The following is a 26,348-nucleotide window of genomic DNA, read 5'->3' as shown; positions in this document are numbered from 1 at the left end:
GTATCAGGAAAGAACATTTGACCATGCAAGGCATCTTATCACTGATTTCCTTTCTGCTTTTGCTAAATATTGAATGAAACAGAACTTTACAGTCAGAAAGCATACACGCATATCTGGCACCATTGTGTTAATATGCCCTACAACAAGGATGATAGACCAAATAAGGCATGTAATCTCAGAGGTTCTTCTACTCCTTTTTTAACATACTGAAATGATGTACTTAATTCACTTAGTTCACTCAGATTGTTTTTGATAATCAGAGGTGGTTCTTTTCACAACTGGTTCCCCAGGTGACCCATTTCTGAAAACTCTTTCCCCTTGCTGAAGCACACGTCCACTTCGCTAACAAAACCCATTCTGCGAAAACGGTGACTTTTGTTATGTAACATGTGAATAACAGGACAAGAATTTTTTAATTTTAAATATTCTCTTTCAGATAGAGAGATGTAGAAACGTAGCAATAAAGAAATAGAATAAGTTGATAAATATCAAGCTGCTCCATTTAATGTAGAATAAACTAGTTAAAGTATTTTAGATTTTGAACCAGAGCTGATTAATTACAGTTCAGATTCATTTAAAAGATGTGAAATAGACCTTTACCTAAGCAAAAAGGGATGCTTCAAATTATACACCAAGCTTGGAGCCATTAGCCACCAGTGTTGTGCTGGAAAACTCTCTTGTATTGCTTCCATTGGGCACAAGATGGGGGTACCCCATTCCTCCTGATTTACGTTGCAAATAAGCAGTGTTTGAAAAAACACATTGGACACTACCGACATAAATTATTAATGTACGACAAAAAACACATTCAATGTAGTGCGCTGATTTCACACGTGTCCGACAACGTTGTGACCAAAGTCTGACGTAGTTGTGTTTGTCTTGGAGCAGATACTTCAGGTGACAAAGGGGAGCTGAATCGTTTAGGATTTAAATCTGTTTCCATGGTGCAGCTTTCCTCAACAGTTCTCGGTATTTCTGTTGGCTGCTCGACTTGACATCACTGCGCAATTATTGCATCGCATTTGAAGCTGAGCAGAATGTGGCACAGAGATGAGGGAAAGGAAAGCAAAACTGTGTGTTAACCTGCTGTGTTTACGTGTGTTTTTTAAATTAAATTTAAAAAGGATTGATATAATGAAAGGTATCAATCCTTGAATATTAATGTCTATATTTAATAGCTCCTTAAAATTGCTTTCTAGGAAGTTTTTTTTTAAGAGGGATAATAAATTGGGACCAGCTGTAATAAAATGTATATTAGTGAGCTGAGTGATGGAAAATGTTTTGAATTTTAAAAAAAGAAAAAAAAAAATCATGTTTTTTTTCCCCCTTTTTTTCCCTCAAATTTCTAAACAGATCATTGTAGCAAAACTTACAGTAAAGATATGTGTGGCTTCAAACTACTTTTAATAGAAATGAATATCAATATCAGATAACAGTTCAAATGGGGAAGTTACTAAATTAGAATCCTTCTATAGAATTACAACAGTAGCTGTAATTTGCTGAATGTATAAAATTCATAAGTGCAGTATAAAACATGCAAATGTCAGAGGTCACTATAATACCTTCGACTAAATAGGTACTAATCTGCAGCACCTGAATACATTGTTTCGAAAATGTCCTGCGTGAGGCCCTCCCATGCAAAATTCTGAAGTTTTCACGAACACTGAAATGAGCAGTAGAAAGTTCAGTTTAGAGTGGAAACAACAAATGACTTTCTTTTTTTTTTACTGAGTGTACTAAGTGCTTGTGGGTTCCCTTAGATTAGCCCAGTACAGTGAACTACATCACCATTATTAACCACATAGAATCAAATACAGTTTATGATATTAACATGGCTATCGAGCCAATCCGATTGCAGAAGGTTTAGAAACGGAATTAAATCCCTTTTTGTGGCAACTAGTGCTTTCACAATATGTAACCCAAAAGTCCTAACAACTGAGTTAAAGGCAGCATAGGTCCTTTCAAAATAAGTATGCTGTTTTGCTTTTGTTAATTCTCCAACTGATCGCGTGATAATTTAAAGCAAACTCAATAATTTTCACTTGCATGATTTATTGTTTTTGTCTCTCTCTTTCTGCCAAATGCTGGATGACAAAGGTCTTCAGTCTGGTGCATTGGTCTTAACTAGCCCTTTTTTTTAAGGAAATGTTTTGTTGTTTTTGTTCACTTACTTTAGATATTTGGACTTTAGATATAAAGTCTTTCAGTTCCAGTGTTATATGTTCATAAAAATCTAAAGTTTATTGATCTTTGAGAATGTGTTCTTGTATTATTTTGCCATTACTAGTATATTACTGAAAAATGCTCTCAAAATAACAATATTATCATTTAATGCAATAACATCTGGAACAATTTATTATATGGCAAAATTTGTTATTGTGACAGGCGTTGTTGTGATATTAATTTGGTGTTCAAACGTATTCACATCAAATTTTGTAAACTATATTTTGTATGTTTTATGCATGGTGCTTTTATAGCAAACAATTTTGAACACCGGGAGTAATTCCTGGGAAATAAATTCCTCTAACAGCAAAGCTAAAGCAATGCAGTATATATGTAGGTTTACCCAGAGGTTGTAGCAATTGCAATCGCAAAGTAATGAATCATTCCAACAAAATACTACAGTAATTACAATATTTTTTTTTTCTTTAAAAAGTGTCCAAAAGAGGAGATAAATTTTATAAGCAGGAACCCTAGCAATAAATTCTGATGCCAGATTCCTGTACCTTGGAGAAAAGTAGGAACTATGATACCAAATAAAATGAGTAAATAAAGAGATAACATTTTTTGTTCTATTTTCTTTTTTCATTGTTTTACAGTTGTCATTCTGTGAAAGGCTTATAAAATCACAAGTAGATTCTGATTTAACACAACTGAACCACACATTTTATATTTTAACTGGCCTAATTTGCATATTTTACGATGCACCATACACTTCAACAAAAAATGCAAAATATCTACTGCTTCTTTAATACAAGCTGTGGGTGTTTTTTTAAGGTCTTGGTGTTTTCTAATCAAATTGTTCATTTTCGGTTTTTCGTTTCCTTTTTTGGATTTTTAGTTTACCAGTGAGAGCTGTGCAGTTTGTAAATGTAAATAGAGACTGTTTATTGTAGCTATCTGTTTACGTGAGTTGTGTCTTCAGACGGGTGCCAAACTGAACCAATTCATCCATGGAGGAAAAAGACAAAAGTTACTGTTTGGGATGTTTTTTTTTTTTTTTTTTTTGAAAATACTATTCACATTCTCTGCAGAAAAAACAAATAGAAAATGTTTTAAGCTAAAAAAATTATTTTGCATACGATATTATAGGTGACAGATAAAATTATTTCTAAAATATACGTAAAGTTAAATGAAATCGAGTTCACAGGATTGAAATATCAAACAAGACATATTTCAAAGAACACTGTTGAATTTTTTATCAGTCATGTCATGGATTTTAGAAAATAGCATGACGAGAGTCTTTTTTATTAATGCTGCTGACACAGAAGACAAAACATGGAAGATAGTATTATAAAATAACATTTTGGAAATATTAAAGAGCAATCTCAACAGGAGCATAGTCTTTTAAGCATTTCTCGTTGGTAGAAATTGGCAAAAGTTTGATTTGGCTTATTTTTTATTTTTTTAGCCCCACAAATGCTCACTTAGTAGCAGGTGCTTATTGGTGCAGTGTTAGGGTTACACTTAGGTTTGGATTACACATCCTCAAAATAGCCTCATGTATGTAAAGCTAAGAGCTCTGAAGATTCAAAGGTGTAGTTCTTTATCTAAGCTGTCGTCTGGTTGGATTACTGTCCACCTGGTTGTGGTGTTAAGCCTGGGGCAAAGTAAGGTTCAAAGCAGGTTTTACTCCGTACAGCTTTGCTGCTCAGTATTAGTTCGCGTTCTGGAGAGATCTGCATATTGATCTTATGACACCAAATATGACAAACCTGCAAATAAATAAAAACTGATAGCTACATTTTCTTTATCAAAACTCTTTAAATGTGTAGTTTGTATTATTTGCAAACTTAAAAAATACACCAATAAAGAATAAAAAATACACCAGTTTACAAAACTGTTTATTCACACATGCCCAGAAACACAAAGTTGTCCCAATGAGGGCTCATTTAAGGTTAATAATTTTCACTGTGTTGTGTTTTTGAGAACTGTGCTGAAGAAGCACACTTTAGGAGGGTGTGCATGTTCAAACTGTTCTCTTGGATTGCATTTTAGGGAGCAGGGATTCGGCCAGCGTCTTTTCTTCTCATGCCTTTAGGCTGCATCTCCTGCTGTTTCACTTTAGAAAGTACTGCTTGCTTTCTTCAAGACCTGGCATTCTGAATCAAATCACCAGATTGAGCCACTGAGATAGGGTGTGAAGGCTAATGAAGGCATTATTATAGGGTTACTTACTACACTAAAGTGGTTTCAAAAGTAACCTCAGACTGTAAATAACAGGACAGTGCAATGGAACAATTTCAGGGTGAGGCTTGAGAATGCAACCAGATTGCAGCAACATGCAAAAACATGCACTGATGTACAGGTTCCATAAATGCAACCCCCTCCCACAAATCCAACTAGTCAATTTATCAACTCCTGAAGCCAGAGTTTGGTGTGATTGGTTACTTGCCTAACACATTTAAGTACGAGAAACCCTGCAGACTGCTTTTAGGCCAGTAAAATTGGTCTTAAAAAACTGGTGCAATTGTTGTGTTGACAGAAAAATTTAAGATAATTGAAGTTGTTTTCACATTTTGCAAAATGCAAATATCTCATACATAATTCACAGTAGTTTTTCTATAATCTTTGGATGAATCCACCAACATAAAAAGCAAATTTACCATATTTAGACACAAGCTTTTCATACTGGCATATAAAAAAACTTTTTCAAATTTTCTTCAGCTGGAGGATTTCCTGGCAGATCAGCAGATTTTATATTACCTTATCTTGTCTAGTTGATACACTGAAGGTACAGAGAGGATGGGTGTTATTTTATCTTTCCTGTGTCTCTCTTAATCGAGGTAGCTGAGTCTCGTTCTGTGTATTGCATGGAGGTTACTATAAATATCTTCTGGAGTGACTCACCATTAATGTGTCTACTGATTCCGGGTAAAGAAAACAAAAAAGGTGATACCTCACTTCCTGATACCCTGAGGGAAAGACTGAAAAGGCATCTTCTGATGTTGTTACAGTCCCACAGCAAAACATTAATTTAAAAGGGCTTTTGTTCCTGCTCACTAAACTTCCTTTTTGTTTTAAATAAGAGAACAATATTTTACCATTGTGTACTGTGCTCCACTAATCCGTATATCTGCATGAGTTGTTGGAGGCATGTGTTAAATTGTATCTGCTTACTCAAAACATTGGTCTTTTGTTACCATGGGCAGTATTTTCATTTTCTCTTAGATCAAGCTTTTCTGGGATCAACCTTTTTTTTTATAGAGGCCTGATCTGAAAATATGAAGTGAGTACCTTTCCATTTATTCCAGGGCTTTAGCACATACAGTGCCATATATCTGAACAGGACATTGAATCCAGTTTCTTTGAATCCAGCAGAAAATGAAGGGAAACAAGATTTTTCTCACATATATCTGAAAGCAGATGATTTTGTTAGAATTGAGTCAAGCAGTATATTAAATAATCAGGTTTGGCCAGAAGAGCTAAATACCCAATCGGAAGGTGCATTCCTTTCAGAGCTCATACATACTATGGTAGTTACTTTTTTCCCTCTAGTGTGAATGTCACCTCTTCCTAATTAGTTGAGGGATGCTTTTTATCATAAAAGATTGTCTAAGATCGCCTTCCTTTTTCAGTTGATCTGACTGTATTCATGCTAGGAGGAAATCTTTGTAGTTGTAAAAGCATGAATACATTTTTGCTTTGATAAAGTTAACTTAATGCCAACTTTATGTGGTTCACACAGCAAGACTTTAAGCATATCGACCAGTTTTCAAAACTTGAAAGACCTCATGAGATAGTAAAAAAATCTTATGTTTAACAGGTTTGGTCGCACAGTGTGTCGTGTCGAGCCAACAGAAACCACACACCACACACAAACTGATTTTCACTCACCAACATTCAGATGTCAGACAGGAAATCTCGCAAAAACTCTCGAGACAAAACGTGAGTTCAGAATAAGCAAACATGACGGATTGGAAGAAGCAATGGCGGTAGTTTCTGAACTATATTTAACGGAGGAAAGAACTGTTCCAAACAAAGACGTCTCTAATGTCCACCGGACTTTCTGGTGCACCATGGCAGCTGTTTTGTCTTCTATATATCTTGAATTCAGCTCTATGTTTCTGTCACCCTGCTTTCTGTTTGGCTAAACAGCACATTCAATAGGCTACATTATCATTTCTCCTCGGGGAACACAGACCAAGATAATAAACCATATTGAATAACCCTGATTTTAGATTGAATAACCCTGATTCCGTGTGATTCCGTGGAGGGGAATCACACATAAAGAGAGACATGGACCCCATGGTTAGGAGTATGCAAACGAAGGTGATCACAGGATGAAGATGTGGAATAGAAGTGCTGATGGAGAAAACCATCTCTGGCTTCTTTTTACAAAACTATACTGAAAGCATGGTTTAAGATCCTTCTAAATACACAACACATACTGTATGTAGCTAGTGTTGTGTATAATGATAACGCTTCATTATAATTGAGGCGTTCTTAAGATTTTCGGAAGTGGGAGCTGACACTAAATAATACCAAAGCATTTGGGTCAAAATGGATAAAAACTGAGATGTTTTATTCCTCAAGTTGTCAAACAATTTTGGACATCAGCGACACAGCTACACAACTCTGTCCATCTCTTTCCTTGTTGCTGCTCACCTGGATATTTATGGCTAAAAACCAAAATGACAACAAAAAGATGAGCCAGCGCTTGACGTTTAAATCTTCCATAATGTAGCAAGTATAGTCAGCCTTTATGATGGTGCTTAGTCAAGAAGGGAAAAGCAACGCTATTGTTTGGAGGAATTTTGTCAATGTGGCAGAAAGACAGGAAAAGCCTTTTTGTCTAAAGCCCTACAGAGTGGTAGCTATGACGCTGAGTAGTGATACAAACTTGATAAATCCTCTTTAAGATCTTTACTCTGATGTTTATGAGGAAATTAAATATGTTGCTAAAGCTCCTGTTCCACAAGAGCAAAGTATTACATATGCCTGAACGCATTTTCTGTTTAAATATTAACAATTGCTGAAAGCTCCATGATTTGCCTCAAGTGCATGGTCATTTGCCATATGAAATGGCAAATACAAAATGGTTAAGGGGTAAAATAGCCATGTTGTAAAAACATTCAAACTATTGTTGCTTATTAAATAAAAAAAATGATCTGAGACAGCAACTCACTAAATAAATATAAGGCAGATTAAGACACTCTGACTGCCGTCTCATCCAGTGGATAAATGGCTCCCTTGTGGGTTGTAGAGTTGGGGATGCTTTATTTTCTTGCAATTTAACAGTCTGTGTTTAACATTTAGCTTTTTTTATTATTATTCAGTGTGAGTCAAAAACCGCTAGCATTTTTTTAGTAAGCACTGTGAGAACCTGATAGTTGAAAAAGTAGTTACTAAACCAGTAGTTACTAAACCTAAATAATATATTGACATTATTTATGTCAATATATTATTTACGTAAAAGGGAAATGAGGTAAAGGATCTTATTTTAAGCATTAAGCCCAGTCACTATAAACAGGGCTGTCAGTTTCTTGTGACAAAGTCTGATTACCAAGTTTCACATGCTATCTGAAAAAGACAAGAAAATTATACAGTTTGATTTTAAGTGTTTTTGAGTTAAAGAAAAAAGAAATAGAATAACAAAATATTATCATTCACAGACATTATTCTTTATCCAATTGCCTAAAAGTTTTGTATCCCTCCATCTCTGCACATTGTACATTTAAAGTAATTTATAAGCCATAAAGTACATTTATCAAGTGCAGCTAAAGACACAACTCTGTGGTTAGTGAAAAAAAAGCTTTGAGGCTTCAGTACGTCAGGACTTTGTCAGTTGCTTAGTTTATGAACCTGGTGAGAACCAAATGTGAATTTCTGGACATATATTGGCTAATTTTAAAGATCACTTTCATACAAAGTCACAAATAGCCAGCATGAGTAATTGGAGGCATGTGATAAACTGTGTCTGCCTACTCAAGAAAAGTTGAGTACAAGTTACATGAGCTCTAGAGCAGCAAAGTTTGTGTCCTGTATTACCACAATTGTGATTGAAACATGACGAGTCCACCATTTGACATGTTGGTGTCCCTGCTGATTATTGTGGGTTGAGCATTATGCTGCTTGTAGAGTACTTTCATGTTTAAGTCACCACTGGCGCCATGTTTTTCAAATAAATCTAAACCCTTCTATGGTTAGACCCACACTTGAAATACTTTTCCATCTGTAAGCTGCTTTCTGGTGTATAATCTTTTTTTTTTTTTTTACACTTTTTTTGTTCAATAAACCCTTGATTAAGTTAATTCTGTAAAACAGTTTTTTATCAGAATTTTAAAGTTTAGGCAAAATGAAAAGGTTGGCATTTTAAACTGTTTTCAGCATCTTATATTAGGTGTCAGCACAGTTAGGAAAACAAGAGCATCAGTATGTACTGCCAACAAATTGTTGATTTTTAAAGGTTTCCAGAGTATTGCCAATCTCATCATGTATATGAATGGTAAGTGTCCCAAAAGGCTGAAATAGCACAGCTTTAATGAAGCTACTCCACTCAACCTTACTGTTATCTGTTTAAAATCTTGCTCTTATCCAGTCTAAGTGAATTGCAGACATGTCACGAGATGTTGTATAAAATATTTTTCTTTTAAAAACTCTTCATAACTCTGTGCCTCAATCTAAACAACTCTGATTGTGAAAATGGCAAACTTTTAGGATCAGAAGTTCAGAGTTCAGATTTTTTTGTTTTTTGTTCAACCCTAAATTGGAATTTGTCTAATAAAACTTTTTGGAGTGGCAAATCATGCCATTTCTTGTTGCTGAATGGAGAGGGCTCAAGGTTAGCCACTTTCAAGCATCTGATTTTTTAATTTTTGTTAAAAAGCTGGCAGCTTGGTGAGATATTGGTAGTGTCCACTTCCAGAAAGAAGAAAAACATCCAACCACATCCAACTTGGTAAAACGTATCACAGTATGGCAAAAAAAAACAAAAAAAACTTTTTTTTCCCTACACTTTGGCTTGTTTAAAGTAAAATCTTTGGAAAGAATAGCTGTTGTGTTCACATATTACATAACTCTCTCAAACCGGACCTTATGCGTGTTAAACCAGCATTGGGAGTGCTTACAAGTACGTCAGTGATGTAACAGAGTTAGCAAGTAGGTGTGAAGTGGACAAACTCTGCAGCTCTCTGGTGCTGCCGTACTGATTAATTCATGTGGCTGGCTAAACCACCAAGGCGGCTGTAAGCAAGGCTTACCTTTTGTGGCCATTTTGTGGAACAGTTTAAAAAAAAAAAAAAAAAGTCTCATGCACTGATTTTCTTCCAATATCTTCTTGAGAGATCAACTTTGCAAATTCTCCCCAGAACACTGCTTGTTCTCACATGCAAGCTCCTTGAAAAATATCTACAACACTTAGGAACTGTATGTGTCAAAACCAATTTTAACACTGTCACACTGCAGAGCGTATCTGCAGAAAAATCTCTTGAATACGGATACAGCAACTTCTGCTATTTTTCATATTAGATGTAGAGTCATGGGGTCTTGTAGCATATTTCATTTACACATTCTTTTTATTTGAAAATATGACAAAATTGTGTTACTACTTCTTGACTTCTTTATGTAATGTAGATTTAGTTTAGGAGGAACTGGGTGTGCACATTTTACCAGTCGAAAATTCTACTTGGAGATGTTGAGTCAGATGATCAGAATAAATCTTATCTAACCATAGATTTCCTCTTCTTTTTCAAATGTTTCCCTCCAGCCCTGGTTTTTTGTTTGCTGTGTCAAGAAGTATTATCTCTGTCCTCACAGTTTTCTGCAAGGTGCCATCTGCTGAAAGTTAGTGAAGTCAACATTCAGACAACAAGGTTATGCCATGTGCTGACTGAGCATGCTCTTTCTCACCGACTTCCTGTCCAATGGAGCAACATAGCAGAGTTGCTTCACCCAGGGCCGGAAAACCAATCTTCATTGCCATGGAGACAAGAAGGAAGTGGTCGTGTGAAATTTGTCTGCAAGTTTGATAACTGCAGGAGGAATGAGCAAAGACACGCAGGCGTGTGTTAAAGCATAACGTAAAAGCTACTCTCCTCAAAATAAGAACCACTAGTAGACATTATTTACTGTTGCTGTTATTTACAGATGGAACCACATCTTTTAGAGAGAAACATTAAACAGTGTTTAGCAGCTACATTTTGAAAAATGGCTTATTATCCAAAACAAAGTCTTACTGTGAGGCAGAAGCATGGTAACCTAAATTGTCATTTCAATAAAGACTATCGCTGAAGCTACCCTTTTACGTCTTTGAAGTAGAAGAATTCAAAGGAAGAAATGGGGACATTTGTTACTAAAATCGGTAATGGTACAAAAATAGTCAGTGCAGCAGATGTGAGGCTTCTTTTAAGTGTTGAGAATCGTGCCATTTCTTTTATCAAATATTTTCATTGTAGTTTTACATCTTCTCCTGTTTATAACAAGATTTGTGTACTTCAGGCTGTATATGTTGTTAGGCATTGTCTTTGCTCGTGTGTAAAACTGAGCCTTGTTGATTAGGTGACATCTCCCTACTGAGTACCAAGGGTGCATCTGTTTTATAACCCCCAGCGTGACGTCAGTGCCTGTCACACGAGGGTGCTGAAACATACTTGGATATGGCATCTGCTGACTCTGACACTCAAGTGTGTTCATTTCCATATCTTTTGTTCCTTGCTGTCTATTGTTCAGTTTTACTTTCTCCCTTTTAGCCACTCTCTTTCACTATTCTCCGCGATTTCTTTTATCGTATGGTTGGATGCTTTATAAGTGAAGGAGGTGCTATATGCTGTTAACCTTAGTCAAATTTATTTTAATTTAATTTAATGTATTTAAAATCACAGCCGAGTGCAGTGATTGGTCTCAAAATAATTTTATTTTTAATAATTTTATTGCATAACAATCAGTTCCTTAAGGATACTGCTATTTTTTAAGCTTTATTTTTGCCATAACATTGTCTTACAAAAAAGTTATAATTGCTGCAGATAACCTTCCAAAAAAACAGGATTTTAACATAGTTCTTATCGAAATGGCACCTTTAAGAGACGTCCTAAACAGGAAGTTAATTTAGAAGGGGACTTGGAGGATTGGTCAAAATTCAGCTGAATGCAATGATTGGTCAGAAAAGAAGGAAACACGGAAATCTTTAAAGTGATTGGTCAGTTTTGCAGAGAAGTTGCTATGACTGGTGAAAATTTCAAGCCTGCTCGAAATGTTCGAGTGATGAGTGAATTAACATTAATAGTTGTGATTGCTACATGACAACTTCCAGAGGGATTGTCTTCTGTTAGCTGATGTCTTTTCTAGACTGAAAATGGTGGGAGATCTTATATCTTCTTGTTTAGAGGGAGGTGAAAAAACTGTGTTTGACTTGCAAATCACAAATCAGAGCTGATCAAAGGAAATTTAGTCAATGTGAATTAGTTGTTTTATTTTCAGTGTGAAGTTCTGTTTTTCTGCAGCTGGTTTAACAATTTGTAGTGGTGCTCACCCAGCCAATAAATACAATGTGTCACAAGCATGTAGAGCAAGTGACTCAGATCTGGTTACTCAGGATGGACTTTAATGGCAGATGTGAACAGTCATGCTGAAGCTTTTGTGTCAATAGGGCACTGTGTATTTAACGCTAGGCCAGGAAGAAGGAATTATTGCTCTTTTTTTCCACAGTTATGATTACATTCAGTCTAGAGTGGTCTGATCGTTGAGCCAAATAAAAAAATAAAAAAACTTTTGCTTTTAACTGTCCTTGAAAAAGAGCAGAAGAGACAAATTAACGTGATGATAAATTACGTTAATTTGTCGTCATTTATGTCGACACAGTGGCAACTCTTAAAGAACTAAAATCTGGGATGTGAATGAAGGAATGGATGATTTGTTAAAACTAAATAAATCCGCAATGCAAATTTGTTAAAATGAGTTTGACATTAAAAGCGTAAAACAAAATGCTATTAGTTTTAATAATGAACAGTGTCGGGTTCTGTAAATAAATGTTAAAACTCGTAAAGGCCTGAATGTTGGAGCATTTTCAGATCACCAATATTTTAAAAAAAATGCTTGCTGAAATGTGAGGTTATTAATAGAGAGCAAATACAGCAACCTGCCAGCATTCTTGCCTGGAGGCCACCACAAAGAAACATGCACAGAGACAAGCACACACACATCATATGTTTATCAAGCTGGGCCTGCTGTCATAACAAATGTCAGGTCTACGTAATGCAGCAATGTGGAGCAGAGCCAGCTAGAAGTGGAAATACCTGAAAGGGGCCGTAAGTGTTTGAAGCCCTTTGGCTTTATTAGTGTGCCAGGATGTCAAGTGTCCCCTTGTGTTCTGTTCTGTTGACTCATTATTGTAAATATGCGGTCATGGAATGTAAAGCCTAACTCAGTATGATGGTTTGTGTCTACTTTAATAAAATCAATGTAATTTTTATGGTTTGAATTTTTGATTGGGGGAACTATGGAAAAAAAAAACCTCAGTAGTATTATTTAGACAAATATTGAATAGTTGAATTTGGAAGTATTTATTTAAAGAACAGATGTGTGTACTTGCGATGCATAATGTAACCAAAGTAACAATCGCTATATTTTAAAAATTATGTTCTTGTCGTGAATGTTTGGGATCAAAAATCAAAATCGAAATGCAACTGGAGTTAATTGTCAAGCTCTAATTTAGACCAAAACTTCAAAAGTCATTTCCAAAATTGCACAATTTTGAAATTTCTGAGTCATAAAAAGTTTTGCGCAGCTTCTAATGCTAATTGTAATATCATCACTTATTGAAAAATCAGTCTGATTCGTAGTGTGACACAGCTTAGCCTAGCAGACAAAACAGGCTAAAAGAATGAATCTGATTTATTTTTCGGTTGTACAGCACATCATGCCTCTTACCCACTTGGCTAACTCGTACTTTACTTAAATGTTAATGAGACACTGAAGGGTTTTTTTTGTTACGCTGATGTCTCCAACCTGTTTTAATCTGTCTATTTAAAACACCTCTAAACTTCAACATTTATGGCACCATCTGTAGACTTCTCATAATACCAAGAGCTTAGATGAGGGGATTGGTTCAGGCCTGAACTCTCTGCACTTATCTAAGTCCTAATAATAACTTCAAGGCTTTGTGCTTTGATTAATATATAAAAGAAAGAAAATACACTGGTCCAATGATTTGAGTATTTGGCTTTAAGATTGCTCTACTATTAAGAGCACTATAACTGATAAAGGTATGTTTTGGCGTAATGATTCATTTATTTTCCATACCTGCTTAGTGTTGTGCAGGGCTTAGGCCAGGCTGATGCCTGTCTTTTTGATCAGTGGGTCATTGACAAAGTAAGAAAGCATATTTCTTTTGAAAATGAGTTCAGCCTGACCAATACCAGGTCACTCTCAGATTGTCATTTTTCTAGAATCATCAGGATTTATGAGTACTTGGTCATGTGAATATGTTAAAATGGCAACCTTTGTACTAACTACTGATAAAATGACCATAGAACCTGAAAATGTGGTGACATAAAACGCTTTTATACGTTGAAAGAGGAGGCTTTTTTGTGTATATAGTTTTCAGAATTTAAATTCTTGGTTCTTTTTAATGTGTCACAAGCCCTGGGTTATTGGAGGTTTAACTCTCTCCTGTCAGGGTTACACTAGTTCTCACAAAAGGTTTGTTTCTTTAGAATACCAAATCACTATTGTTTTCCCTGTTGGTCACAACAGAAGGTTTTCTTCTTGATTAAATACACATTTGAAGGAAACAGTTGAAATGATGCCCTCGTGTACAAATTTTAATCTGTCCACTCCATGACAACAAACCAGGAAGACAGTCCATCACATTGTTTGGTTGCTTCTAGTATAAATATGCTGACCTGTTGACCTTTGTTTCTCTACGCAGATAAACGAGTTAAGCCACGTTCAGGTTCCCATCATGCTCATGCCAGATGACTTCAAGGCCTATTCTAAGATTAAAGTGGACAACCACCTCTTTAACAAGTAAGGTGTTTTATATGTCACAACAATGTAGTAAGATATATTTCTCTTCCCTCAAATTGTTACAAGGCTAAAGAGAATCACATTTCAGACTTGCACCACCTGAAGATTGATGCTCTTCGTGTTTCCTGTTTTGTTTTGTTTCTGTGTTTGCAGGGAGAACATGCCGAGCCATTTCAAATTCAAGGAGTACTGCCCCCTCGTGTTCCGAAACCTCAGGGAGAGGTTTGGTATTGACGATCAGGATTTCTCGGTATAAACAGACTTCACATTTCTTCTTTTTAATCCCTATATAAATGGGTCTGAATCAGTTGAAGGTTGCCAGTTAATGTAGAGCTTCACTGTAGTACTGTCGATGTGCTTTTTTTCCCTCTACTTTTGTCAGAATCCAATCTTGCAGTTCCTTGATTTTTCCCTCTTTCCCAGTAAGCCCCATTTCCCAGTGCAGTCAGTGATTTGGCAGTATTCGGAGGTCATTGTGTTCCAGTGCGCTGCAGCTGTCCTCCCTTAATGTTTACATTAGGATTCAGTTGGTTGGAGTGAATGGGGAGCTCTCCAGTCTAAATAAAGAGTAGAATTTACTAAATTGCTTCCCTATAGGGTTAAAGCGTAGAGTTTATAAATTTTTTTGTTGTTTTTGTTTTGTTGTCTTTTTTTTAGTTCACAGTTCGTAACAATATCAAATAAATATTTTCAAGAATCCCTAAAGTGCAAATGTAATGATATTTTTTCCCCTTGTATTGAGAAAAACCCAGCTGGTGGTATACAGTGACCTGCTAAAACAACTGTAAGAAATTATTTTAAAGGATAATTTTCTTTGTGAAGAGGCAGTTCTCTAGTCATTTCTAAAGAAGAAAAGGATTTGGTGGGTGAGGAATTCCTAGTGAATGAGGGATTGTGCCAGGAGATGTTGGATCATGTTACGTTGGACTCCAAAGTCTGGGCAGCAGCTGTTTGCCTCCATGTGTACAGGGGTCAGAGTCTTGCGTGTTCAGACTGCTGCGTGGGAGGCAGTTAGTCGAAGGTGGATGACGGACATTATGGATTGGAAAGTTCAGTCATATAATCCAATCTGTTTAGTTAGAATATGTCAGGATACGTTTTAGATCTGGTATCTGCATCCAGTTTCTTGGAGGAGGTGTTTTTTCCACCACGAACATCAATACATTTTATTGGGATTTTATAAGAAGCAGGTGCTCAAAGTAGAAGAGACCAAAATGTGACTTTTTGGCTAGTTTACAGAAAACTAGCTCTGTACATCACTGTAATGTGCTTCTCCCTGGTGAAACACATCTGTGGTAGAATCCATGTTGGAGGCTCCAGAAGACCTGACACCTAGGTGAAGAGTCACTAGTACAGAAGGACAACTTTAAACATTCAGGCAGAGCCACAATAGACTTGCTTGGTTCAAAGAATTTTCATATATTTAAAGGGCCCAGTCAAAGTCCAGACCTGTGTCTAATTAAGTCTTTGATAGCACTTGAAAATTGATGCCCTATGATGCTAGGTCTGCCAAAGCATGAGCCATTTTGAAAAGAGGAATGACAAAAAGTATAGAAAACTAGCAAAGGCACACCCTTAAAGGCTTGTAGCTGTAATTAAAAATGGTTCTACAAAGTATAGTCTTGGGAATCAAGACAAATGTATTCCACACTTTTCAGATTTTTATTTGTATAAAATTAGAAAATCCTGTTTATTGCTTTTTACTTCCATAAAGTTCATATTTGTGTCAATTTATCATATAAAATACACTAAAATATGTGGTTATGGTGCCACAAAATGTGTAAGGAGTATAAATCTAATATAAACCTCAATTTTACCATTGTATATCTTTATATCACAGTATATCTTTTGTGTGAGCTTTGCCACCTTGTTCTGTTTCTGCAGAACTCTCTGACTCGCAGTGCTCCCTTGAACAGCGAGGCCCAGGGTCGCAGTGGGGCCCGCTTTCATACCTCTTACGATAAGCGCTATGTCATCAAAATCATCAGCAGCGAGGATGTGGCTGAGATGCACAACATTTTAAAGAAATATCATCAGGTGAAAAATGACTTTCTTACTGTACAAAAAAAATTTTTTTTTACATATTTTTAAGAGGTCTCTATAAATTCCATAACTTTTGTGTCTTTTTTTCTTGTTTTATAACATAATTAAATGAATTGCAGTCACTTGACATTTATTTTGGATTTTTCTTTTTTTTTTTGTAATTATTTTTTTATATTTAGAAAGACATATTTCCATCACATTCGTTAATTACAGCTTTACCCATTTAAGATCGCACATGAGTAAACAACCGGAAAGTCCAAGTGATTTTGTCCATACTGCCTTTCTGGTATTTTCTTTACAGGCATTTTTCATTTTTGATGTCTTTTACTGCTTTATTTTATAAGAATTATTCCAATAAAATTTTACTGAGTACAGTTTTCCTCTGAGAGCCAGTAGACACGAGGGCCCTGTGGCCCTCATATTCATTTATCACCTCAAAGCTGATAACCAAAAAAACGCTCTTAAAGGGATCCTGCTGTGTTTTCTTCTTCGTTTTTGTTCCAACGTACTTGTGTGCACTGCAAAGAGCCATTGTGATCTTAAAGGACCATAAATTTGTATTCTCCTCTCTCCTTTGGTAGTTCATTGTGGAGTGCCATGGCAACACCCTACTGCCTCAGTTTCTGGGGATGTACCGTCTCACAGTGGACGGAGACGAGACCTACATGATTGTTACTCGCAATGTTTTCTCCCACCGCCTTTCCGTCTACAAAAAATATGATCTAAAGGTAAGAGGGGAGGATATACTAAAAAGCAAATGAAGATCAAAAAAATACTGTCGTCTAATTAAAATATATATGGTTCCTTCTAACCTGTCTGTTAATTGTGTGTCTGTAGTGTTTTCTCACAGTGGTTAATTTTCTTTCTGTAGGGTTCCACAGTGGCAAGAGAGGCGAGTGATAAGGAGAAGGTACAGTCACCTGCCGTGAGCCAGAATCAGCTGTTAAACATAGACAAATGTGTTTGTACTATTTTTGCAGGCCTGTTTTTACCTTCATAATATGCTTCAGAAAGAATTAATTTGCATTGCCAAAAGAAAAATTAACTTTCGTTTGTATTTTTTGCTGTAACAAGGCTTTTTGGCAAGATATATTTTACAGCTGGAAGACCAGTTTATTTCCCCTTAAATGTGACCAGGTTTGCTAGTTTTCTGTCTGATTGCTGAAAAGGTCGCCAAAAACTTTACAAAAACAACAAAAAAAAACACACCTTAAACTATTCTGCTACTGACTAATGTTTGGTGTCTATTAGGGTTGGGTGACTCGATTTCATCAATTAATCAAATCTTTGGTTTGTGACCATTAGTTTTTAGAAAATGTGGATTTCTTTTTCACCAATGCACTCCCTGGGTTTCAGAGTGACGCTAGCACACCCAAAGCCTATCGCCTGCATGACAAGCGTTTTTTTTTTTTTTGACAGCTTCTATTTATTTGGAATTTGAACTCGGGTTCTAAGAGGAAGCATAAGGTTCAGGCTATGAGTTCTTTTTTTTTTATGAAAATAGTTGTGCTATCATAAAAATACAATCGTAGGATTATAAGAATTATCATTTGATAATAAAGTTGAAATAAGACCAGAATAAAATCATAAAAATTGGAGAATGAAGTAGTAATTTTATAAGAACTCAAACACAAAAGATAACAATTAATAATTTATTATTTTCCTTGCATTAAAACATTAAAACAACCTTTTCTCATAAGTTTCAAACCTTCTGATAAAACTGAGTATTTAATCTGCTATTATGTCAACGTTGCCGTAATTAAATAAAAATTCTCGTAAATTGGAAATAATACTATGCTGTCCAGCTCACAGAAGGGATGATTGAAATATGCCAGTTTTTGAAAATATTTATTTTATAATTTATAATGTTTTAGAAAAGAAAGCAAGACAAAAAAAAATTACATTTTGTTTTTAAACCATATCGCCCAGCCTTGGTGTCCTTTTTTTTTGACTAAATTTTGAAGAATGGGGCCATATTGGCAATTTAACATTTTTAATTCAGCCTGGCACCTTCCTCTCACACTGGTCACAAGCTTGGTCACAAACTGCTGTGGGATGACATCCCATTCCTCAACCAGCATTTATTGCAAGTCGTCCAGTGGTTGTTTTAGTCACTTTGGCACACCCAACCTAATCCCAGTGCTTAAGAGATATTGGAAATCCCCCGGTTGCAGAATCACATCTCTGCATTGAAATGGCCTTCAGTGAGGATGAGTCTTGTTATTATGCCGAGGAAGATCTTCCACCACACTGCAGAGATGATTTTGTAGGGTTTCATTAGAACAACCCATATCCTCAATTCTGCTGCTCAACCTACAAATGCATTTTCCTTACAAACATGATTCTCTTTAAGGCAGGGGTCTCAAACACCAGTCCTCGAGGGCCGCTGTCCTACAGTTTTTAGATGTGCCACAGGTACAAAACACTGGAATGAAATGGCTTAATTACCTCCTCCTTGTGTAGATCAGTTTTCCAGAGTCTTGCTAATGACCTAATTATTCTATTCAGGTGGTGCAGCAGAGGCACATCTAAAAGTTGCAGGACTGCGGCCCTCGACGACTGGAGTTTGAGACCCCTGCTTTAAGGGGAAATAAATAAGATTTATTACCACAATATTACCTATTCTCGCTACAACAAACAGAAAATAGACCACATCAGTGTTCTCTACGTTTTGTGTTAAGCTTAGTTTAAAACCAGTGAAAGTTTTGTAAAAAGTTCTTAATGAGTAATTACAAAAAATTACCAGTAGGTATGCAGTTGCCCTGATGGAGCTACATGTCAGTTCAAAGCCATATGAAAAATAACAGAATGAGATGGAAAACAACCTGCATTTTTCTAGTGTTGTCGAAAACCCACACAGCTTCCAACAATTCCAAGCCCGCTGTCATCGCCCAAACGGACGAACACCGCTTCGGTGTTTGCCTTTGCTTCCTTTGGGTGGAAAATGACAGCAGCAAAACGCAAAACGTCCATCTCCTTTCAGTCTGAACCCACCTCATCCCTCCGTCCCCTCTCTAGCTGCTGCATGCCTTTTGTGTCCCGTTGATTTACATGCATCCCCTCTAACCTTGCTTCTGCGGCTCACATAGGTTCCCTGCTTGCTGTCTGTGTGAAAGATAGAGGGGTGTGAAACTGTGTATGTCTGGGTTTATGTTGATTAAGGAACTTTTCTCAGTCAGATGTTGTCTCAGTTGAGTAGTCTTTCTGTATAGTCACGTTTAGTGATTGTGTGTACCTGACTGGGTTGCGTCTATACTTTGTGTGAAAATATGAGGAAAATCGTTTCTGTTTTTGACACTACTGAGAGAGTTTGACTATTGAAAGTATTTTTCATAAAATAATCCTCAAAAATTGCCAAAACTGGTATAGGAGAGTCACAAAAGGCTTTTTTTGTTTGTTTTTTTCACTGAGCTCTTTGCTACATCATCTCATACATCAATGATTTGGTGCTATGGCTTAGGGCTATTTTGAGGGAATGATTGTCCTTAGTAGGATCTTTTTTCTCTCTGTTGGTTGTGTAAGGTAGCCACCGTTTCCTCCTGAGTGCTGTGAGCTTTCCACTCTTTTTTTTTTTTTATTTTTTTTTTACTGGAGCTTGAGTTGTTGGGCACCAAGCACTGAAGCATAGAAGACTTCAGGGAATCTCCTAACTAAATTTAGCTCTCTGCAGCTGGAGGAATGAAAACAAAACATCACCGGGGTTAAAACAAATGAGTGGAAAGCCAGAGCAGCTGAGGAATTAACACACACGTGAGCCCCACTGTGTGACCTCTTTCTCTCGGCAGCACAGCTGTCTATGAAATACAGTTTACTGTCTAGCAATAAAGATGAAGGAACAACACTATGCATTTGTGTCAAAACAGGTAAGAAGATTGTATCATATTCATTAAGGAAGATTTAAGAAATCTTGTGTTTTGTTTTTGCTTTTTCGTAATTGTTTGGGTTAATATACCCGTAGAAATGTCAAAAGTAACGATACTAAGTTCCTACTTACTGCACTCTCCACAATTGTTAACAAATAATATGTGAAAAGTCTCAACGTGTTTATTTCCTTATTGCAGTATCATAATATCACTCTGAAAATTTTTTATATCCTGATTAATAGGTTTTTTTAAGATATGATATCAAGCATTTCACAAGTCACGTTTGAGACCGTTCATCATTTCAAAATCTCTCTAGGTCCTCAGTCATTTTTAACCCTCCCTTCATTTCAGTTTACCACACATATTTTCTACGAATTTTAGACCTAAATCATTAAAAAGATTGATGATGTTTCCGATTAACCATTTGTATATGGCCATATGTTTTTAGTTACACAGCTCAAAGACCCATTGAGTGGCCAATTAAATTTTTTTTGCCAATTTCACACATTCTTTCAAAATGGATTAGTATTTGAGAAGCTTTTGGAACTGTTTTAGTGCCCATGGTATCATGAATGTTTCCAAAGAAAAATAGGATCACAGCATCACATATCCTCCACCTTATCTAAGATGGCATGAGGTTCTTTACATTTATTACTTATTTTATACCTAAAACACCAGGAGCAACATGTTTTTTCAATACAGTAACTTGAAGCCCATTGCTCCAGTAGAGTTTAGCAAACTCCATTTATTTATATTTATTATGTAAATTGTCATTTAGTAGCTTTGGTGATTCTAAGTTGTCACTTTCTGCATCAAGTCTCCAACAGTGAGTATTTGAGCCTTTTCTCTCTCTTCACTGTTCATCACTATATTATATTGCTATAATTGTAACCATGGACACGTATTCAAGGTGATGTGGGTGATCCGTCACACCGTCAGTTCCAGAAACGACACACAAAACAAGAAACCTTGTAAAAGCGCACGATGGATTAATGCAACCCCGCTCAACCACACACAGGGTAAAAAGCTTTTGGTGTTTATTGACCCTGTCTCTTAAGAAGGGTTAAAAAAATATTTCTAACCCAGAAATGCTTCCATGCTGAAAACGTGTACCCAAAAGAAAGTTAATTCTGCTTCAAAACAAGGTTAATATTTAGCAGTGTCAATAATTGTGGAGTGTGCTGTAATAACATTCCTTAAGCATAAAGGTTTAGGCATAAAGAGTAGGTAGGATGTGTCAGGACAATGACACAGCTTCATATGCACTTACTGTCCACATCTATCCAGAGATGTTGCACTTTTCAAGTGGTTATCAAAGCATTACACTAACATCCACTCCGACTAACATCAAAGTCGCACACACTGCAGCTCACCACTAAGATCAAGAATCATTTGCATTGTGCCATTTGATACGTTGCTTCACTATGACAGTACGCTGTGTGTATGTGGAAAAACGCACCACACACACAAACAACAAGCACAGCACGGTGCGGTTCTCTCCAAACTGCATGGCCCTCTCCCTCTCATGCATGTAGCTGCATGGTATCTAATAATTTTCTGCATCTTTTTATGAAGTGGTGTTATTTCCTAACACATTTTGATGTGTGTAAGCATCAGCGCCATCCTTTTGCACGATGTCAACGTGTTCTGTTAAAGCCATACACAGTATGACGTTTGGGCTTTTCTCTCCCATGGAATGAATGTTGTGGTTCCCGTAGCTGCTGTCTCTGGTTTTGGTTGTCGCAAAAACGGCAGCTGGCTTTCCTGACATGTTTTTATAGTGTTTGTGGAGGATTTGTTGTTTGGCAACTTAACTAGGTCATAATCTACAACTAGCCTTTGACAGGTTTGTCGGCTCATGCCAGTTGCCTGCGGTGAGCCACATAAATGCTGTTCTTAGGATATATTTTTGCTATTTTATTGCACTATTCCATGTAAAGCATGCTTTTCTAGAGCTCTAGCTAGCTGTCTGACTCTCCTTAAGGTGTCAGCCCACACAGCCTTTCTGTAAGATTATTTTTCTCCCAACTGCAGCAGCAGTTGGTGTCTCCATTGAAGGCACATGGCTCTACTGTGAGAAAATGAATGTGAGCTGCCTTATGTTTGTCTCCCTTTAAATAGAAACCGTAAGCTGTTAGAAATAGTACCGCATTTGTTCAGAAATTTAGCTGACTGCAGATCTTTGGAATACCAAATAGTTAGTTGTTTCCCTGCTCTACCTAGGCCCAGATCCTTCCTCTTCAGACTTTGCTCTGCCAGGTTGCTTCCTTTCTATGTGAAAGCTTTATGGCAGGAAAAGGTTAGAAAACCAATAAAAACAGGCTGGAAAGACTTGTAAAGAATATTCCTCTGACATTGGGAAATAATCCTATAAAATGTGTAACTAATAGGAGCAATCTTTATGTCTATCATTCTTAAGTCTTACCTTATTTCCTGAAGGAGCATGTTTGGAGACTAACAGATCTTCTGGAGTCAGCACATGAAAGTACCATAGAGATCGTTTGCGTGATGCCCTTTCCAACCCTCCTCAACGAGAATAAACAAAACTATTGTGCTCTTGTTAAATTTGAAACACTTTGCCTTTACTTCCAACTTCCTTCCTCTTTTCTTTCTTCTCTTCTCCTTTCTCCTCCATCCCTTCCGTCCTTCCCTCACCCCACCCTCCCCTTCTCTAGCAGCCACCCCCACCAGAGGATGTGCCCCCGCGGCAAAAATCTGGTAACGTTCAGCAAAGGCTGCAAACACTGCGGATTGCCACACGCTTTTACTGTGCCATGAAACACGTAAGAGATGTAAGAGAACCAGGGCTCATATATCAGGCATGATCTATTAAACCAATTTTTTTTTTTTTTGTCACTGTGATACGACATATCTATTTATTTTTGCAACTGGTTATTTTTTTATTTTTTGTAATCTCCGCACCAAGTCACTGTTATTTTAGGCCCATAATATGCACGTATTTCATTAATCTACAGTCAACCTTTTTTCCTCTGTTTTGCCAGACACTTTTGTTTTCAGTCAGTGCCACTGACATTTATCTGAAACACCTGAGTGCCAGAAATAATTGAAGTTCATTTTTTTTATTTTTCAAAATTATTTTATGTTGCTTAATAAGCAAAACTAATTTGTTTTGATGTCATACAGTGAATGCTAATTTCTTCTTAACAGAGTAACAGAACTGTCCAAGAAGACAGTTTAGTGTATAATATCTTTTACCATTGTTAAGGTACTGTATGTACATGTACTGTATGTCCAAGGTTTTTTTATTATTTTTTTTTTTTAGAATAGTTACCCAATTCTACCATCAAACCATTTTTATTTTTACGGGCAAAAGCACTGGAGTTTTCTTTTGCTGTACAAAGCAAAAAGTGAAACGGCGCTTACCATCCGGCCAGGCCCCACTGCCTTATGCTGAGCACTAGGCGCCTTAGGGTGGTGATAAACTTTATGTGCACTTCCAGTGAAGCAGTATTTAGCTGCTGGAATATAATGTATATAATAAAATGTGGACAGTCATGGTGAGAAAACTAAAGGAGCCCCACCTACTCACTTTTAAAGACACAGTTGGTAAGCTAGAGGGGAATGTCTGTAAAGCAGCGGCCTGCAGGCTAGCAACCGGAGCACATAGCCCAGCTAATTATCCAACTAATGTTAGCTTGATGTACTTTTTATACTCTAGAAATGCATCAGAATCTAAGTAATAGTACTTAAATATAACAGCATATTGATATAGCAGCATTATAGTTATTTTTGTTTTATTTGCGATCTCAGTCTTAAGACCTCAGTACAGTGATATTTTTAACACAAGTTCATCTCAAAGGCCTACTGCCGTGACCACTTTAATGGCCATTTACGTAATGAAAAAAGCTGTGCTCAGTGATCATTGTTATTGCTGTTACCAAAGACATAGAAGAAAAATAGATTACATTTTTCAAGGCTCTGGAAAAGCTTTGTAAGCCTCATCAGCAGTTCTCCTTTTCTCTCTCTTTTTTTGATATTCACCTCTGTTTTCCTGCTTTCTTCTCTATATCAGTGGCATACACCTAAGAGTCATACGCATTGCTTTTGCAGTCAGTATTGCAGCAAATCCATCAGCCTAAGTGCTGGATTCTCCAACTTCTGTTCTCTCTGGATTCAGCCTCATAGATACTGTACATTGTCATGTGTCATTTCATGTCACCCATAAAGTGTCCCAGTCCGTCAAGTTGTTCATCCCATGTTTATTGCAATTTTTGGAGGTCTATGTCTGGATGTATATATGTGCTCCCAGTGTCTGTTTGTGAAATGGATTTGTCTGTATGTGTATGAATGTGTGTCAATGTTGTCCTGTCCGTGCACAGTCTAGTTGCTATGAAGTCATGTGTTGCTGCTCTTCTCCTGCTGCTATAGAAACATTGTAGTAGCTAAACTGCAGCTGTTGCCCTGTTACCTCATTTCCTGCTCTTATTTTTCCTCAGTGACTCAAAAGTTGGCTCCCCATTCCTCCCCACCATAACAATGCTTCCCCCTACAGGCTGTGGGCAGTACTGTAGCACAATTTAATAAAAGAGTAATAAATCCTAGTCAGAGTCCTGTATTTTGCAAGTCCGCTGATATGTATATATTAATCCTATAAATACACTGACTTCATTGGATCAAATTGTTGTGGTATTTCCAACCATATCTTGCCTTGCGTCTTAGAAGAACCTTGCACAATTTGTCTGATCTGGTTGGTTTTCATAACAAAGCCACCTCTTTACACAGCTTTAAAGGGCATACTTTATACCAATTCAGGGTCATTAGCATCAAAACAAATCCTTATGGTAATAATATTTGAATCAGTTATCCTTTTCACTGATAACTTGTATGCTTTTATATTCAGAAAGCATATAAGTCCTAAGCGACAGCTTTTGAAACCAGACCTTTAGTCAGTATTTTCAGTTTGGTCCACATCATGGCTTCCACAGCAGAGCGTTCTCATCTGGTCTCCTCATGGTGCTCCCTGTCCCGCCTTCTTCGTCCTCGTGGGACAAATTACCACATAGCACTTCATAATAAGAACTTGCATTTCAGCCGGAGACCTCACTATCATTTTCAGCTATACTCTCGCTTTTTTTCCTGTTTTTTTTTTTTGTTTTTTTTTTTAACCGTTAAACGAAAGTCATCATTGGGATCCACAACCCTGAACACAACTTGTAAAAAAGCGATCAATGAAGTATGCCCTTTAAGTCTGCATTTTCTTAGTGACAGAGTGTATGGATCTGCAAGTTGCATTTGAAGCTCTGTTTAAGTACATGTGGCATGAGTAAACGTTAACCCGTTTCCAAAGAAAATGTTTGAAAAGTGCAGATGATGCATCAGCTGGATCTGTACTCTTCTGTGAGCATGCTGCATGCACTGTGTTAAACAGTAATATATCTGATGTTTGACTGAATCTGAAAACGGTAATCAACCGACCACAGAGTCGAAACTTTGTTGTTACACGGGGTATTTCAACATGCAAGATCTTCTGTCAGAAGCACTGAGGCATTCAATGTTGACTGAGGATTGGGCCTTTTGAAATACCTTGAAATATATTGGGCAAGACAAGTACAGCATCTTATGAATTTACATGTTCAGATGTTTTTTAGTATCCAGAAAAAACTCATCTTGCTGGTACCACTGCAACTTTTCTTCCTCCTTTTATTCCAAGAATAAATTTGTCTTTAGATTTTAGCCCAGTATTCCCGAGTCTGTCTTGCAGTTTGAACTGTTTCTGTCTGGATGCTAATCTCTGGCACTAATGGACAGGCTAAGGAGCTGCCCACCTACAAGGACAATGACTTCATCAACGACGGGCAGAAGATTTACATCGACGGGGAGAACAAAAAAATGTTCCTGGAGAAGCTTAGGAAAGACGTGGAGGTATGGACACGCGGGCGTCTCGGCTCTTGTTATGTCTCCGCACTTTGCCGTTGTATCTTCCATTGCTCAACCCTCTCGCCGTCGTCCTCAGTTCTTGGCCCAGTTGAAGCTCATGGATTATAGTCTGCTCGTGGGGATCCACGACGTTGAGCGAGCCGAGCAGGAAGAAGTGGAGACCGAGGACATTGAGGCGGAGGAGGAGGGCGAGAGCGACGGCGGGGTCATTGGGACACCCCCCGACAGTCCCAGCAACACCCTAGATAGCACCAAGCCGCTGTCACCTGGAGAGTTCGATCCCACCATTGATGTCTACGCCATCAAAAGCAACGATAGTGAGTGCCTGTCTAATTGGTTGGGTCAGCTTTATGACGCAAT

At 37.1% G+C, this 26,348-nt stretch overlaps 1 protein-coding gene across 4 annotated transcripts in view; it reads left to right on the top strand.

The window, feature by feature from the left end:
* Nucleotides 1-26,348, top strand: part of pip4k2a (phosphatidylinositol-5-phosphate 4-kinase type 2 alpha) — a 31,932-nt gene that overhangs the window by 1,279 nt on the left and 4,305 nt on the right. The window contains exons 2-9 of one of the 4 annotated variants that reach the window (XM_023325897.1): nt 14,087-14,184; nt 14,338-14,434; nt 16,069-16,221; nt 16,809-16,955; nt 17,099-17,137; nt 22,766-22,882; nt 25,860-25,973; nt 26,065-26,305. In XM_023325897.1, the coding sequence (XP_023181665.1) occupies nt 14,087-14,184; nt 14,338-14,434; nt 16,069-16,221; nt 16,809-16,955; nt 17,099-17,137; nt 22,766-22,882; nt 25,860-25,973; nt 26,065-26,305 (1,006 nt within the window). The remainder of the gene's footprint in view (nt 1-14,086; nt 14,185-14,337; nt 14,435-16,068; nt 16,222-16,808; nt 16,956-17,098; nt 17,138-22,765; nt 22,883-25,859; nt 25,974-26,064; nt 26,306-26,348) is intronic. The other 3 variants (XM_023325898.1, XM_023325899.1, XM_005803313.3) reach the window with 3 other exon arrangements.

This window comes from Xiphophorus maculatus, chromosome 21 (genome assembly GCF_002775205.1).
Source record: "Xiphophorus maculatus strain JP 163 A chromosome 21, X_maculatus-5.0-male, whole genome shotgun sequence".
Classification (NCBI taxonomy): domain Eukaryota; kingdom Metazoa; phylum Chordata; class Actinopteri; order Cyprinodontiformes; family Poeciliidae; genus Xiphophorus; species Xiphophorus maculatus.
The sequence above is the reverse complement of the archived record's forward strand: the minus strand, read 5'-3'. Positions and strand labels throughout refer to the sequence as shown.